This window comes from Dasypus novemcinctus, chromosome 1, assembly GCF_030445035.2.
Source record: "Dasypus novemcinctus isolate mDasNov1 chromosome 1, mDasNov1.1.hap2, whole genome shotgun sequence".
Lineage (NCBI taxonomy): Eukaryota > Metazoa > Chordata > Mammalia > Cingulata > Dasypodidae > Dasypus > Dasypus novemcinctus.
In genome coordinates, this window is record NC_080673.1 from 167402202 (window position 1) to 167421052 (window position 18851).

At 35.7% G+C, this 18851-nt stretch overlaps 1 protein-coding gene across 3 annotated transcripts in view; it reads right to left on the minus strand.

Moving 5' to 3' along the window:
- KLHL5 (kelch like family member 5) overlaps positions 1-18851 on the minus strand; it is a 106862-nt gene that overhangs the window by 52598 nt on the left and 35413 nt on the right. For all 3 annotated transcript variants that reach the window (XM_058299645.2, XM_058299651.2, XM_071217019.1), the window contains 4 exons: positions 14556-14735; positions 6757-6893; positions 6025-6221; positions 486-698 (listed from right to left, as the gene is read on the minus strand). In XM_058299645.2, coding sequence (XP_058155628.1) covers positions 486-698; positions 6025-6221; positions 6757-6893; positions 14556-14735 — 727 coding nt within the window. The remainder of the gene's footprint in view (positions 1-485; positions 699-6024; positions 6222-6756; positions 6894-14555; positions 14736-18851) is intronic.

Genomic DNA, 18851 nt, shown 5'->3' on the forward strand with positions numbered 1-18851 from the left:
TCAAGATAAATACAAGTGAGATAAAATTCATGGCACTTTAAAGAAAAAAAATTTGACCTTGAGCAGTAAAAACTAATTCTATTTAGCATCAGAATCCAGCATTTAGTGGGTACTTTATGAATATCTGGCAAATGAATTAATCTAAATTTTCTGATTCCTAGAGTCCATTGTTCCTTTCACTGGCATTTTTACTAATTACCCTTCAAATGCTAGGATACGTTTGCAGCTGAGTCAAATAAAATTTCTGCCCCCAAATCAACATTATTATGAAGTCAGGTAGCTAGACCTGGGTGGAGAACATAAACAGAATTTTTTTAGTGCTCCATAGGTTTACCTATACATTTCATAGGACTATACAGAAAATTACCTTATTAGATAGAACAGGCAAAGAAAAAAATTAATCTATAGATATATACCTATTAATGTGATTAGCATAAAGTGAATGCTCAAATGTTGCAATGATGACACAAATTAAAATGGTTTACCTGTGGTGCAAGAAGAGGTAGCCTAATATAAGCTAGAAGTTTACTGAGATCTTTCCGTCTCTGTTCCAAATCATGACGAACCCAAGTAAGAAGTGCATTCAATATTGTCTCCTCATTAGGGATGTTCATGTCGTCGCTGGCTAAGAGCTTTGCAATTTCGGTGGCTGGTAATAATACAAATTCCTGGTTTCTAATTACCTCCATGAAATGCTCCTGGAGGAAAAATAGCATACAAACAATATTATTCCTTCTGGTCATCATAATTTATTTAAAGGAAAATAAAGAGTGTTTTGAATTAGATGCCAAAACACCATTTACATTTTAAATTTTCCTTCTAAAGTATTACTGCTCCCTAAGAAAGAAAGGGTGAAAAATGACATTTAAAAGGCAATTATGTAGTTACATTTTCTATAGAAGTAGAATTACAGTGTTGCATCACTTATTACATTTTAAAAATGCATCTGGAACATTTAGATAGTGCTTTGCCCAAAATAGTTTTGGCAGGTGCTTTAAAGGAAGATAGAAAAAATGAATTAGATTGAAATAAACAGTACTCTAATATCAGAAGCTAGTTTGGATTTGTGGTTGCTGAAGAATCTGGGCAACAGTGGAGTCAAATACCAGGGTGCTCCTTGAAGTTATTTCTCTTACCCAGAAACAGTCTCTAAGCTGGTTAGATTTTCCAGGGCCATTCAGGATCACAGAAGTCTTCTCAGAGCTTGCCCTGGAAGAATATTTTTTCAGGTCTATCCTAGGGTCAAACTGGCCTTTAAAATTATTTAATGCTATCTGAAAGACTATGCAGGATTTTTTGGTCTGTTCTGAGAATTTTTATTTCTTCTAATCTGATTTATGGACAAAACTCATTTGCCCTTATAAGAAAAAGAAATGATGCAAAAGGGTGGCCCTAGAAAATACCTTAAACTGAAGAGGACTCAAGTCTTGGCCTCAGATTAGAATCAAGCCCCGTTATTTGAAATGGGAGTGAGAAATGCCCTTAGGTATGAGACAACAACCTTTACTTGGCTATTATACTAAATAATCTGGAGACATGGAACACTTACCCTTGGTGTGCAAGGTTACAAGTCTTAATGCATAGCTATTTTACAGAGTTATAGTATAAATGTAACTGCTAGGCATATTGTCCCTTCATGTTTTTCTTATATTTCCAAATGTACTATCACTGTCTCAGTATGCAGAGTTTTAGTAAAAATAGCTGTTTAAATTGAAGCTGGAGATAAGGAGTACCAATAACTATCTGCTATATTAAAAATGAGAATTATGTTTTCTATAGAGCCTGTAGCCACCCAAGTTAGGCACTGATCTAAATATATATATCAGACTGACTTTCCTTTCACAGGAAATTCTCAAGAGGGAAACCATACATGAATAATTAACTAGTTTCAATTGCTTCAATTCATCATGATTTGTTAAAGATGCCCAAATGAGCCTATTTTAAATGACTGATTATCACTTTCAAAAATATATTTTAATAAAATCTCAGTGCTTGAATGGCTTCAAGCAAACTCTTCTACTTAATTGTATACTGACATTATAAAACGATTTGGTAACACACAGCAAGAGCCATAAAAATGTTGAATCTTTCAACCTAGCTATCCCACTATTAGTTCAATCCCTAATAAATAATTCACAAGAGAGAGAAACAAAACTAAATACATAAAGATGCTTCTCTGTAAGACTTACACTAGTAAAAGATGGAAAAGAGCCTAAATGTCCAACTACAGGGGGTTGTAACTCAATTGATTATTAAGCAGGCATTAAAAATTTTTAAGGACAGGGAGTGGATGTGCCTCAAGTGGTTGAGCACCTGCCTCCCACATGGGAAGTCCTGGGTTTGGTTCCTGGTGTCTCCTGGAAAAATTTTTTTTTAAAGGATAAAGATCAAATCCACATGGAAGCATATTTTTAATATAATGTGAGGTTCTGAAGAAATAGAAATAGTATACACAATGTATAGCATAATCAGTTTTTATACTATTTTTATAACTCTTGCTATATGCAAATGATATTAAATTTCATCAGTGAGAAAAAATATATATTAATTTCAGAACAACGCCCATGCCATTCTACTGTAATTTATATAAAGTGAAAATCGAGTTTTCTAATAATTTACCAAAACTCAAGGTTAGACACAAACTTGTTTAATTTGATTCTGAAGCAGTTATTTTAACAGAAATAAATTTTTTAATAAGTTTTCTAGATCTAGAAATAAAATTTTGAAATTTAAATTAAATGTTTATGGGAGGGGGGAACTGAAAGGTTATTTAATGGGTACAGAGTTTCTGTTTGGAGTGATAAAAATATTTGGAAATAGTGGTGATGTTTGTACAACAATTTGAATGTAATTAATGCCACTGAATTGTACACTTAAACATAATTAAAATGGCAAATTTTATGTCATATATATTTTATCACAATTCTTTAAAAAGGGGGAAAGAATGGGTGAGTAAATCTCTTTAGGAGCAACAAAGTCCCTCTACTTAGTATAAATAACTATCTAAAAAGTAGACAGGGTCCCTGCTTGCTGGATCTATATTCTGTGAAATGATTACTAATCAATCCCCTTTCAGAAGATAAAATTACAAACCAAGAAAAGTACCCTGAAGAAAAGAAATGCAATTCTTTGAGAAAACATGTGAACTGACTCAACCATGTGGGTTTAAGAAAAGCTTCCCTGAAGAAATGAGACTTGAGCTGAGCTCTGAGGAAGGTTAGTAGGTGTTAGCTGGTAGGGTGAGGGTGGCTCATGAGGTCTGGGGAGAGGAGAGCATTTCAGATGGAGACAGACTGCACTTGCAAAAGCATTAAGGCTTGCAGCTGTGGGCAGCATATGAGGAAACTAAAGAAGGCTGGCAAGGTTGGAAGCAAAGTGTCACTGGACAAAACAACTATAAATAAGACAGGTCCTGCAGGTAGAAGGAGCTGGGCCATGCAAGGCTTCACTGGCCAAAATGTAGCTTTTGATCTTTACCCCAAGATGAAGAGTTTTGGGGTGGGGTAGTGATTCTTGGTCACATTCACACCTTAAAGTTTGCTCTGCCTGGAGAGTGGAGAATATGGCTAAAGAGGAGGCTGGGAGACCAAATTAATAGGTTATCACAGTAGTCCAAGCAAGAGATGGAGAGAAATGAATAGTGGAAATAAATGTCCATTAACAGAAAATGGGTAAAAAAAAAAAGTGGTATACCCATATAATGGGATACAATTCAGCAATAAAAAGGAATGGACTATACAGAATAACAGAACAGAAATCTAGATTGTATTGGTGATTACAGAGGCATATAAGAATTGTCAAAACCTATCAAAATATATGTTTAAGTAGGTAAATTTTATTGTATGTAAAGTATATCTCAGTAAAGCTGATTTTAAAAAACCAAAATGTTTTTATTTAAAAAATCCATAATGGCACTAAATAGTGATAATGATATAACCAGTCAGATTTTTAAAAAGAAGCTATTAAATAAATGATGTGTTCCAGGTCACATTCAGGGGTAGTCAAAATGAGAACAAACGTTTCCAGATTCCAGGATGATGAGAGGGAAACCATCATCCTTCCTACTTGTATTTGTGCAGGACCAGTGAACATCCTAAGTACACATACCATTTACTGATTGGGACAATCGAGTTCACTGTGTGGCATTATGCTTATTTTGTATTTTAAAGCCATTTTATGAAACCAATAGCTATCATGCAACCAAACACTAGGTAGCATTGCGCCCTTTTCCCCTTTAGAATAGTTTTTAAGCAAATAAAATTACTGAGGGATTTATTTTAATTGAAGATTGAATTTTGCTATATATTTTCATTCAGTTTCCATAGCAACAATTCAAATCAGACAATCTGCCTCTAAATTACTTACTGTTATTAGAATTCAATTTCATGTCTCTGTTGAAACTGAATAATGTCAAATAATGGCCTTGCAGAAAAAAATCTACTACAACTAATTGGCTATGAAAATAGCTTTAAAAACATCCAGCTAATTTAAATTTAATTTATATCTAAGCCTTAAAGAAGCAATTGTGTCTCTACTCTAACAAAAGGAATGACCTAAATGCATACAAATGTTTTCATGTGAATAAAATTCCTTCCTGAGAAACAGATATTACTTAAATTATGAACTGATTATGGAGGAAAAAAAATCCGGATTTTACCTCTTTATATTCATCTTATTCCAAAAAGTATTTGAAACTGCAGGTGCAAGGTTAAAATGAGAACTCTATATAGGATAGTGGCTGAGGGGGGGGAAATCTTTCAAAGGAGGTAATTTAAAAGATGTTAATCTAATACCATGCTAAGGCTGTATGGTATAGTCCTATCACAGAATGTCTATTTTCTCACCTGGGGCCCTGGGACCATCATAAATAAAAATAATTCCTGAGAAGATTATACCACAGGGAGGAAAAACCAATCATAAAGGGTGTGCATTTCTATGAGTGCTTTTGTTCACCTACATAAATCCCCACGGTGTTAAACAGAGTTACTCTACATAATGATGACATCATTTATTGCCTGGATATACTATGTTGACAGTCACTGTTTTAAGTGCTAGCCTTCTATTAATTCATTTAATCATTACATCAAGCTCATGAGGTAGGTATAATTTATCTACCCAATAGTTTAAAATATCTCTTCTTATAATTTTCCCAATTTCTCCAGTGAAAGATTCTTAAAGTACTACCAATCTTTCCATAGGAGGATGAGAGTGTAGAGAAAAAAAAAATCTCCTAAATGTTGAGAAAATTATATAGATAATTGTATATGTGTACATGAATGCTTATATTCTTTTCTTCTGTTAGAAGCTGTATTGTCCTAATTGAAGTTTTTAAAGCAACAGCCTTCACCTGTCATCAACTTCTGTAGTGTGGCAAAAAATTCCACTTAAAATTCCACACACTTTCCCTCCTTCCGCCCTTCTACTATTCAGACCAAAGGTTGATCCTAACAATATACGCTCAACATGCCTTTATCAATCAATATCCATTGCTCTTCAGGCTAGTGGATGCAACCCCTCTTATGATTTATTTTGAGCACCAGTTTGCTACAATTAATGAGAATGTAGTTCTATGTGGCTACATATAATGTAATCATATAATCAGATGTATTCTTAGCCAAAAGCCTCTTTCATCCTCCTGTCTTCTGTACTGTACTAATACACCACAACCACTATCATCAACTTCGACAGGAATCATGGCCAATTCTGAAATTCTAACATGTGCTACAAAATAACTGTTTGGGAAGCCCTGCTTTAATAAGCGGCAGGTCTGAAAATCTTGAATGGAATAGTCTTAGGCTACTGCTTTGTTTCCTAGTGACTGTAATAACCTAGGGCTTGACTCGTATATCCAGAAATACTGGTTGATGTTTTTCTTTCATAACAGTGAAAATATGACAAGCTAGATAGTGAATTTGAACTTCAAGGCATGTGGCAAAACAATGGAAAACAGCAAAACACAGATAAGCCTGCAACTAAGAATAAGGCAAAGAGCATATGCCTTCCAACTTTTCAAAAAATACATACCATAGTATAATTGTGAGCCACTTTATGCAAATCTGTACAACCTTGTGCATCAGCAAAAGAACGGATTCCAAGACAGTTGGATGGGTGAAGCTGTTTCATTAAAAACTTACAGCATGCTTCCACTACTTGTGAAAGCTGAAGAAGGCAAGCTGTAGATAACAGGGATTCAATATTATCTTCTTTTAATTCAAGCCGGCCTTAATGATAAAAAGAAATCTCATTAGCTATGGAACGATATGAACCTTTGTTTATAAGCTAACTGATGTTAACAGTAACATTTCTAAATAAGAGCTTGTCACTTGCAGTCTAGACCTAGATGGTTTAAGACATTCCATAAAGGAAAAAAAGTAGAAAATATGGGGAAAAAAAAGATTAGTGCTTTGCAACTTCTATGAAACTAAAAAAAAAATCCTAATGGCTTATTTTCAAATCTTAAATGATGGATTAATTAGTAATGTATCTACCATCCCTAACTTTTGAATTTTTAGTGCAATAATTTAAAATATTATGTAAATTACTTACTATATTAATATTTTAAAATAACATTCACAAGCTTAATTATAATAACCAATGAAAAGGTTTTAACACGGAGATTTTAACTATAGAGGTATTACTAGAGGTAGTTAGAATTAACATCAGCTGTGGCATTTTCTAATTGATAGTAGAAATCTGAAACCTAATAATATAACATAAATCTAAGAGGTTATAAATTTATATTTTCAGACTTATTACCTGTATATGCATACTGAATCAAAGACCATAGTGAATTTGGTTCTACACCTTCCATTTTTATTTCTTCTTGTCTTGCTTCCCTGACATCATTAGTAAACATGGCAGCAAAATAATCTGAGACAGAGGAGAGCACCAATCTGAGAACATATTAAAAGAGGGAAAAAAGTTGATGTTTATTATTAAATGCTTCTGTTTTCAATTTGCTACACATAGAAAGTACACAGTACTTGGAAATGCATTTAAAATTTGATAAAATGTTTTTGCTCTATTATCTTCCTTTGAATAGTAAATTACTATTACTGAAACTTTATCTGCCAAGTAAATGATTTACCCATTCACCACTAAAATATTGCTTTATAATTTCCAGGAAAAAAAAAATCCACAAGCATACAGTATTAAATCAACTATATATGTAAAATGGAAACAATGTAAAAGTTATTTTCTGCTTATCACTTTTGAAAATAACCTAACTTATTTAAAATTTAATGACCATAGTAGTAAATATATGGAATTTACTACTATTCTACAATGACTACTATTCTCATTATTGAGAATAGCTTCAGCAGGTATAATTTTTATGATAACATTTTTATTATTATAACACATACACAGTGTTTGTACTTTGTTATAACATCATATTTGTTATAGTATTATAAAACTATATTTGGATATAATAATACATTATAGTATATATTAGCTATGTCTCTATCCAAGGTTTTGATATTTACATATAAACAAAAAATAGGTTATAAAAATATATATATATATTTTGAACATGTATTTTTTACTTAATAATGTCTTTTTAAAATATATTTTTAATTTATTTTTAAGAGATACATAGATGATACTAAATGTTACATTAAAAAATACAGGAGGTTCCCATATGACCCACTCCCCATACTTTCCACTTTTCCACATCAATAACTTCTTTTCATTAGTGTGGTACTTTCACTGCATTTGATGAAAACATTTTGAAGCACTGCTACACAGCATGGATTATAGTTTACATTGTAGTTTATACTCTCTCCCAGCCCATTAAGTGGGTTATGGCAGGATATATTATGTCTTGCATCTGTCTCTGCAATACCATTCAGGACAACACCAAGTCCCAGAAATGCCCCCATATCACACCTTCTTTTCCCTCTCCCTACCTTCAGCAGCTCCCATGGCCACTATCTCTACATCAGTGATATAATTTCTTCTATTGCTAGAGTCATAATAATTCTATCTTAAAAGATATTTTCATGTCAGCATATAGATTTACTTCATTCCTTTTTTTCTTTTTCCTTTTGTTTTTATTTTTTTAAATGTTACATTAAAAATATATACCCCCACACCCCCCGCACCCCACTCCTCCCATAACAACAACTTCCACCATCATCATGGGACATTCATTGCACTTGGTGAATACATCTCTGACCACTGCTGCACCACATGGTCAATGGTCCACATTACAGTTTACACTCTCCCCCAGTCCACCCAGTGGGCCATGGGAGGACATACAGTGTCCATTAACTGTCCCTACAGTACCACACAGGACAACTCCAAGTCCTGGAAATGCCCCCATATCACATCTCTTCTTCCCATTTCCCTACCCTCAGCAGCTACCATGGCCACTTTCTCCACATCACTGCTATATTTTCTTCGATTACTAATCACAATAGTTCATGAATAGAATATCAGTAAGTCCACTCTAATCCATACTCTATTCCTCCATCCTGTGGACCCTGGAATGGTTATGTCCACTCCACATCTATATCGAGAGGGGGCTTAGATTCCACATGGATGATGGGTGCAATTTTCCTGCTTTCAGTTATAGGCATTCTTGGCTCCCTGGTGTGGTGGCTGACCTTCTTCACCTCCCTATTAGCTGGTTGGGGTAAGTCCAATAAACCAGAGGGTAGATGCTGCAAGTCTGTTGAGGTTCGGGGCCTGGCTATCACATGGACAGTCCAGAGATTCAGGTCCCCTAAGTATACACTAAACTCCATCACCAACCACAAGTCTGGTAAAAGTAACAGAAGAGGCTTGTGAACAAAGATCACATCTGAGTCCAACTCCATCACACTGAGGAACACAAACTCCAAAGTAGGGCCAACTGACATGGCACTGAACTCCATCTGCCATGACCATGTAGCCCTCAGAAGAACCAATACCTGGAGCTGTATCTACTTTAGATGTCTCTGGGACTCGTTGAGGTATGCATAAGGGCGACCCCTCTGATGACCTCCCAGGTCTTTTTTGGAGACTCATAGCCATATAAACTCATTTGTCCTTTCCATTTCCCCCTTTTATTCAAGGTCAAAAAGCATTTTTAACTCCTGATATTACATGTAGGCTGAGATATTCTGCTGGTCTGAGTTGACCCTTTCATTCAAGGTCATTTTCTAGTTACATCATCAGCTGGTACTTGGTAGCAATCCCTTGGTGCCAGGGAGGCTTATCCCCGGGAGTCAAGTCCCACGCTGGGGGAAAGGCAATGCATTTATATGCTGAGTTTGGCTTTGAGACTGGCCACATTTGAGCAACATGGAGGCTCTCAGGAGGTAACTCTTAGGCACTATGCAGCTCTAGGCCTAGTTCTTATTTTAGGTGCACAGGTTCATAAGCATAGTCAGTAGTATCAAGGACTTATTGTTGGACTATCCTTCTTTTTTGGTCTTTGCCGTTGCACTTGGGGGATTGTTGCTGTTCCATTAGGGAATGTGATAGAGCTCCCCTGGCTAGGAACTCAGCATTCCCTCAGTTGTCGTTTTTAACTGTAACCACTATGAAAATATCCAAACATTTTTATGTACCCTGGAGAACTCCCTCCCAACCCTATCAATAATATCCCACACCAGTATTCCTCCCTGCCATTGTTAAACCTCTCTGTGATCCAAACTTCTTTGAAAATGAAGCCTAATATATTGCCAGGTTCCATTAATAGTAAAATGGAATTTAGTGATGGGTTTAAAGGTTAGATTTAAAATACATACTAATTTAGAAAAATTAAATAAAGTAAAAATAAATTGGGGTATCAAAAAATGAAAAAATGAAAAAGCTTTGTTTTTGATGTTTTGCCTTTAATCACTGTAATAGGTGTTGCCCTGTATGTACAGTGGCAAGGAAATTTCTTCCATTTATTTCTCAGTGTCTACATCCTTTTTTTTTTTCATACTTATTAAGTTTGTCTTCACAGAAGTTTTAGATCACAATAATTCACATATACGATATACGGTACTCCCACATATCCAACATCAAATCCTTTGTTCCTTCCCCAGAAATGATATTTTTACATGTTCATATTATATTTGCTGCAGCTAATGTACAGATATTGAAACAATAGCTTTCAAGCATGTTTTCACTTGGGTTTACACTATGGTTTATATTTTAGACTATATAATTTTCTAAATTTTTAGTTATCTTATGTTTTACATTATGGTTTACATTTTAGCCTATAGACTTTTATACATTTTTGGTGTAATTTAACATGCCCTATATCCATCATTGCATAATCTTGTGGAACACTCCCATTGTTCCACAAGATCATACCCTGGCCAGCCAACAGCGAGGTAAAGAAGGTCAACCACCACAACAGGGGGCCAAGAGTGTCTACAACTGCAAGCAGGAGAATTGCATCCATCACCCATGTGGAATCTAAACCCCCTCTTGATATAAAGGGGGAGTGGACATAACCATCCCAGGGTCCACAGGCTGGAGAAATAGAGTATGGATTAGAGTGGACTTACTGATATTCTACTATGGAACTATTGTGATTAGGAATGGAAGGAATTGTAGCATTGGTGTGGAGAAAGTGGCCTTGGACGCTTCTGAGGGTAGGGAGAGGGAAGAAGAGATGTGATGTGGGGGCATTTTCAGGACTTGGAGTTGTCCTGGGTGGTACTGCAGGGACAGATGCTGGACATTGTATGTCCTGCCATGGCCCACTGGGTGGACTGGGGGAGAGGGTAAACTACAATGTAAACCACTACCCATGTGGGGCAGCAGTGCTCCAAAATACCAAATGCAATGAATGTGCCATGATGATGAAAGAGGTTGTTGATGAGGGTGGAGTGGGTGAGGGGGGTATATGGGGACCTTTTATAGTTTTTGAATGTAACATTTAAAAAAAAATAAAGAAGGAATAAAAAAAGGAGTAACAGCTGACCAGATCACATAGAACACTGTGAGGACTTTGGCTTTCACACTCAGTGAAATGAGCCCATTGAAAGGTTTGAGCAGAGGAATGACTGGATCTGAGTTCCATTTTAAAGGATCACCCAGGTAACTGAGCTGCAAATAGAATGTATGGGAGAAGAATGGAAGCAAAGAGACCAGTGAGGTGGCTCTGGCAGTAATCTAATTGAGATGGCAACAGCTCACCTCAGCGTGGTACTACTGAAGGTGAAGAAGCTGTCCAATTCAAGGGGGATTTCCAAACAGACTGGATGTGGGTTATGAGACAAAGAGAGATGTTGAGAATGATGCCAAGATTTTAGACCTGACAACTGAAGGATGGCAGGGAAGAGTGGTATGAAGAAGGTTTGTGAGAGAAGAGTAATAGCTCAGTTTTAGATATATTAAATTTGAAATGTTGATTTGACATTTGAGTAAAGATGCTGAGTAGGCAGGGCAATATAAAGTTTTCAGAAGAGCACATCTTATTTTTCTATTGCACTGTTTGTCTTTTTCTTATTCACTTGTATGCATTTTTTAAAAATTCAGGATGCTGGTCTTTTTAAAAAATCGATTGTAAATATCTTCTTAAGTATGTGGTTTGTCTTTTCAGTTTAATATAGGTCTTTTTTGATGCAAAAGATTTTAATTTTAAAATGTAAATTTATCTAAGTCTTTAAGGTTCACATGACTTATCTTATTTAAGAAATACCTTTTCTAAATATTCTCCTATATTTTCTTCTGCCTTTCAAATTTAGATCTTTAATTTATCCTGAATTAATTTTGTATTGGTATGAGGTAAGGATTTAATTTTTACTTTTTCCTTAATATTAGCCAGTTGTGCCAGCACTGAATAATGAAGAATCTATTTTCCCCCACAGTTTGTTTTCATATACAACCCCCAAAATATGGAAAACAGCTCTTTTAATGCTGGAAATATAGCAGCAATAAGCAACCTGGTTCCATGTTAATATTTTAAATATAATATACAACTTTAAATTTGTGTATTATATTATGGAATAAAAATTATAATTTAAAAAGGAAATAACTTCGACAAAAATTCTTCACAAAGAAGATGTAGTCTCTGAATTGATACTTTGTTTATATATATGGGGTGATGTGAGAGGTGTAATTTGGGCTGGTATAGAAACTAAAATTAAGTAACAAGTTCTGATTAATCAAACTGAAACAAGCTCCAACAGAACTAAATTTTCCTATGCCCTGCTCTATACCGAGATGATAAACATTTTGTCTTGTGATTCCCTTTCATTCATTGAAAGTGGTAAGAACTTAAATGTGTAAAATTGTTTTTTTTTTATGAGGACTATCTTTTTGCATCTACAATGTAACTTTTAAACTATAGGCTTAAGAGAATTATCTAGGAGTTATAAAACATTTTTTCAGGGAATAATTATGAATTATGAATTCATAAAATACATCCAGTTATTCTTCACATAAATTACAAATAATATAATCATTATTTTTCTTTCTCTTTCTTCTCCCAAAAGCTACAGTCTGAACATTTCTGAGTAGTGAAAAAGCAGTTTAATCTGCTTTTCTCTAAGCAAGTGCTGGTTTATAGAATAAAATTATACTAGCTTGTTTCTGATTCAATTTTTTTTTAAATTTACTTGTTCATACTACTAGCAATTGCTATTGTATACTAGTCACTGTAAGTGTATTATATATATAATTTCTTATCCTTACAAAAATCCTTAAGGCAGATGATAAACCAAATTTCATAAATAGTTTGTACATAGTTATATCTAGTACAGCAGAGTTACATCCTTTTCATATGTAGGGCAAACACTGCACTGGTTAAAATTACTCAAAAATCCATTAGGTAGGTGCCATGTTGGAGACTGCTATTCAATCTCATGGTTAGTCTTATACAACCAGTGTTTTCCTATAGCATTGGAAGAGATCACCTATTTCTTCAATTTAGGAATTACAAGTAGTTGGCTTACTTTAAGTGCCATGAAAAAATAAGTTGCTTTAAATATTAGAATCATATTCAGCAAAATGAGATGCTCACACAACGAGAGGCATATGGCAACTGAGATGTTCTCACCTTACATCCTTACATTCACTGCAAGGACTACAATCATTGAAGGGAACAAGGAGCAGAAGCGCCCATCATATTTATACTTTGTCTCTCATTCTCACTCTCTTGAGCTCTCTTTCTCATTCTAGCTAAAGAACACACTACGATACAATTCCATAAAAGTAATTGTGCTAAGACACAAAGGCCTGTGCAAAAAAAAAAAAGTCTATTTCTTACTGGTAGACCAACTGCATCTCCAAAACAAGGGAAACGGGTTGAATGATACACCCCCAAAAGATATGTCCAAGGCCTAACCCCTGAGAATGCAATCTTATTTGGAAAAAGGGTCTTTGCTGATATGATTAAGTTAAAGCTCTTGAAATGAGATAATCTTAGATTTTCTGGATAGGCCCTAACTCCAATGACAAGTGTCCTTTTAGGAGACACAGTTCAAATGTCCAAGATTCACTATGAAATGGAAATAGCAAGTTTCAAAATAGTTTACATAAAATTATATATTTTAAAATAGTAATTAAATCATTATATGTAATAGTATATAATAATATATAGTTTTTTATTAGACTTGTGTGCTTAGGAAAAAATCTGGATGAACATAAAACATAATGTTAACAGGGGTGTATTCGTTGTTATCATATGGGATATGAACGGCTGAGACTTCCACTGTGGGTAATAAAATGATGATGTACACTCAGAGAATACAGAAATAACAGGTTGGAACAGGTAAGGTAATGAGTTCATAAGTCCATGCTCATAACATGGACTTTCTGTCATAGTGTATGTAGTATCTCAGTAAGTGCTTGCTGATTGGACATGTCACAGTGTATGTAGTATCTCAGTAAGTGCTTGCTGATTGAGTCACTGAAAACTCTTAAGACCAAACATCATTCCATCTTAATGATTTTACTTCTACTTTGAATGTTAAAAAACCTTTGGGACAGAGTGTTCATTAGTTTTGGAGGGTATAAAAATCTTTTGGGATCATAATGGTGATTACTATTAAACAGTTTAATATATAACTATCACAAGGAAAATAATGAATTGTTCTTTATCAAACAGATCTCTTTTCCTTTTCTTACTTCAAGAAATAATACTTCATTTATGTTAAAGGCTTTAGTTTCCTAGCACCACTGATTTTCATACTTTTTTGGACAGATGTGGCTGTTTCAGAAGTCTTAAGTTTCTTAGCCACTCCATTCAATTAGAGCTCCATTCAGCTCTAATTTCCATCGAGTTTATTTAAAGTTATTAATAGGTAGAATGTGGTAAAACAAAACAAAACAAAAAAACCCAAACCAACAAAAAAAACCTTATAGTAGTTAAAGTATATGCCAAATAATACCGATTGCTCTGAGGCTTGTAAGTTTCAATTTTTGTGCATCAACGGGGAAAAAGAGTGGTTATTTCGTATGTAATAATTTCATGTGCAAATACGTACTCTTTCCTTTGTAAAAATTCCATGAAATAGCCCTTTCCAATGCATTTCATCATACTAGTCAACTGGAATGAGTTACCTCAACATATAGAAAATAAATTAGCAAGAAAATATTTCACACACGGAAATTTAGAAAGTGATTACCTGTGAGCTGGAATACGGCGATCACCAGCAACTAGAATGACATCACACAACTGTTTATGTTTCAAATAGTTTTCCATTTTTTTAAATGTTTGCTCAGCATGATTAAGAGCCTGGAAAAATTCATCTGATGAACATGGCTCCATAGTATGGCAGGATAATGTCTGACTACTGTTGGAAGTCCTGAAAAGAAAGAGATCAGTTTGAAACATTACCATCACCTTAAAAGGATATTTCCTACCAAGTCCTTTTATTTATTTATTTTTTTAAAAAGATTTATTTATTTAATTTCCCCCCCTCCCCTGGTTGTCTGTTCTTGGTGTCTATTTGCTGCGTCTTGTTTCTTTGTCCGCTTCTGTTGTCGTCAGTCAGCGGCACAGGAAGTGTGGGCGGCGCCATTCCTGGGCAGGCTGCACTTTCTTTTCACGCTGGGCGGCTTTCCTCACGGGCGCACTCCTTGCGCGTGGGGCTCCCCCACGCGGGGGACACCCTTGCGTGGCTCGGCACTCCTTGCGCGCATCAGCACTGCGCATGGCCAGCTCCACACCGGTCAAGGAGGCCCGGGGTTTGAACCGCGGACCTCCCATATGGTAGACGGACGCCCTAACCACTGGGCCAAAGTCCGTTTCCCCCCAGTCCTTTTAAAACCTGTAAATGCAATAGAAGTAATCATTGTTACCAGCATAATCATGCTGGCATTTAATGCATAATCATGCATCACGCTTTTTTCTTTTATAATCAATGATGGTTCTAGTCATATGTGTGTCTTGTAAATATTGTGAGTAAATATGACATCCAGCTGCTAGTTAAGAGTTATACCTCTTCTTTGTAGGGCTTATCTTCTTGTCCTCTGGTCAACACAACATTTCTGCTGAAAAAGAGCCAACCTATGTTCATGTTGACAGTCATATCTCCTAACATATTTAAGGGCCTAAGAAATCATTATATTCTCATCTTTGAAGGCAGGAAGGCAATTAAATCCAGGCCATGCTGTATTTTTAAAATGGGTTATGTCCACAGTTCATTTATAAAATAACTGAATATAAAATATATTGTCACATGGGAAGTGGACTTGACCTTGTGGTTAGGGCGTCCGTCTACCACATGGGAGGTCCGCGGTTCAAACCCCAGGCCTCCTTGACTCCGTGTGGAGCTGGCCCATGCGCAGTGCTGATGCGTGCAAGGAGTGCTCTGCCACGAAGGGGTGTCCCCCGCGAAGGGGAGCCCCACGCGCAAGGAGTGCGCCCCGTAAGGAGAGCCGCCCAGCACTAAAGAAAGTGCAGCCTGCCCAGGAATGTCGCCGCACACACAGAGAGCTGACACGACAAGATGATGTAACAAAAAGAAACACAGATTCCCACGCCACTGAGGACAACAGAAGCGGACAAAGAAGACGATGCAGCAAATGGATACAGAGAACAGACAACCGGGGCGGGGTCGGGGGGAAGGGAAGAGAAATAAATAAAAATAAATTAATCTTTAAAAAATAAATATATATAGTCACAAAAACAGTGTTATTAAAAATTCATATGATTCCCTGGCAAGACCTTAAAAGTCCAGGTAATCTATAACTTATAGGTTAAAGCAATTTGATGGCCTAATCCAAGAGTCTAAAAACTTACTTGAAATTTCCAATTTGTAATTTGAGGAGTATGAGTTCTATATTTTCATCTGATTTACTGGTAGAAATGGTGAAAAGGTAAAAAGGTTAGGATTAAGAATGGAGTCCTAAGAACATGCTCTCACAGAGCTCCCCTCTAGGACCACTTGAATCAAGAAATTGCAGTCCTCTGTATTGCATATGTGACTTTACTGTGATCTAAGACTTTTTTGAAGACAAAATTAAAAATTTGTTTTAAAAAAAGGATGTAGACACTGAGGAAGGAATGAAAGAAATTGCCTTGCCACTGTACATACAGGGCAACATCTATTACAGTGATGAAAGGCAAAAAGTCAAAAACAAAGTTTTATGATATTTTTCATTTTTCAGTACCCCAATTAATTTTTACTTTATTTTAGTTTTTCTAAATTAGTATGTATTCTATTTCTCATCTTTAAACCTATAATTACTATTTCATTTTCCTACTAATTGAATTTGGCAATATATTAGGCTTCATTGTTGAAGAAGTTTTGGATCACAAAGGGGTTCAACCATGGCAGGGGAGGAACGCTGGTGCAGGGTGTTACTGATGGGGGACACATGGTTGGGAGGGAGTTCTCCAGGGCATGTATATAGGGTATATAAAAATGTTGGCATATTTGTTGGGTATTTTCATAGTAGTTACAGTTACAAATGACAAGTGAGGGAGTGCTAAGTTTCTAGCCAGGGGAGCTCTGTTACATTCTCCAATGGAACAGCAACAATCCCCCAAGTGCAAGGGCAAAGACCAGTGAAGAAGGATGGTTTAACTCCAAGTCCTGGAAGGATGGTTCAATGAATAGATGTGTTGTGGGAGCATTTTTGGGACTTGAAGTTGTCCAAATGATACTGCAGGGACAGATGCTGGACATTATATATCCTGCCATAACCCCCTGAATGTACTGGGGGAGAGTGTAAACTACAATGTAAATTATTATCCATGGGGTGCAGCAATGCTCCAAAATGTATCACCAAATGCAATGTATGTGCCACAATGATGAAAGAGGTTATTGATGTGGGAGGAGTGGGGTGGGGTGTGGGGTATATGGGAATCTCTTATATTTTTTAATGTAACATTTTTTGTGATCTATGTATCTTCAGAAAAATACAATTAAAAAAAAGAAAAAAGAAAAGAAAACCTAATTAGGGCACTAATATATAGATGGTTGCTGTTTTGAATAAAAATACATTCCTCTGCATTTTTCTGGGGAAAAAAACCTAGAACAGTTTATTATGTATGAAAAAAATGAATGAGGACTTGATTGTTTATCCAAACTGAGCATTTAAATGTTTTGAGAGATTCAAACGATATTATAATGGAAAAATAAGCCTTTCTCTTCACCGACTATGTTGCAATGGCCCCCATGCCTCTCTTTCTAAGTCTGGTATTCAAAAGACTGGCATATTTGTGATATCAGGGGCAAGAAGTTTCCTAAAGCAAGAAAAAGAGGGGAAATTTTTTTGGAGCATCTGTATCTGAGATCTCTAGATAGTAGAGGCATCTGTATATGTTTTTAAATGTACCTTGTCAATAAACATTACCAAATTAAAAAAAAAAAGAAATCGCACCTGTTGGTCATTATGCAATTAGCTAGAAAACCACCAACTGTGTATAACCTAGCTCTCATTTCTGTCAGATCTACTTTTAAGGATATTATGATTCTGACATATGCTTTGTCGAATCAACCACTCACTATATCTTGAGTATTTTCTTAATGCAACTCTCTAATAACCTTACCAAAAAAGAAAAAGTCATGGGATCTCTTAATTTTAATGTAAAGAAAACTGGAACCAAGGGAGATTAAGTGCCTTGCCAAGAGTGATCAAGTTTGTTCACGGCAGAGATAAGGCTATGGTAGAGACCTCTCGCTATTAGTTCACCAAAATCTTTTTTTTCTTTTGGAAATATAGCTACATTTCTTCAGCCTCTCCTGCAGATAGGTGTGGACTAAGGCTAGAGTGGCTAAGAGCTTTCTTTCCCTATCCACTGGTTGAATGGAGTTGAAGGTTTAAAGTAAGGAAGAGCCAAAGGAAGATTTAGATAAAAGAAGGTGACAAGCAAGATCACTCACATTAGCCTGGTAGTGCTGGCTAATCAAACTGCTCCTAATTCCCTGGCTCCGTGTAATTTACAATGTTACCACTTCCTCACTCTTTCTTTTCCTATTATGTGCTTTGGTGTAGGAGGCTGAATTGGAAATGTAGGGTGTAGGGATTAAGAGCATTTTAGGAAGGTCACAGAACTAGTCTCATGAGACTATTTTTAATTAATTAAAATTAAATAGAAAATTCAGTTCTTCAGTTTTATTAGCTTTATTTCAAGTGCTTAAGAGCCCCACAGGGCTAGTGGCTACCAAATTGGACAGTGCAGATATGGAATATTTCCATCACTGCAAAAAGTTCTATTCCACAGTGCTGGTACAGAGAGTGCCACAGATCTGGTTCAAATCTCCCTCTGCCACTCACTATGTATCACTCCAGAAAAGTTATTTAACCTTGCTAAAACTCGTCTTCTTCAATAGCAAAGCAGGAGAAATACACAGGAAATCTAATGGTAGGATTATTAAATGCAATAATACATATCGGGCTCCAGCCCAGAGAAAGAAGAGAATCAAGGTAAACCACTGTTAGGAGAATCTCACATTTCACCGTCCAATAAA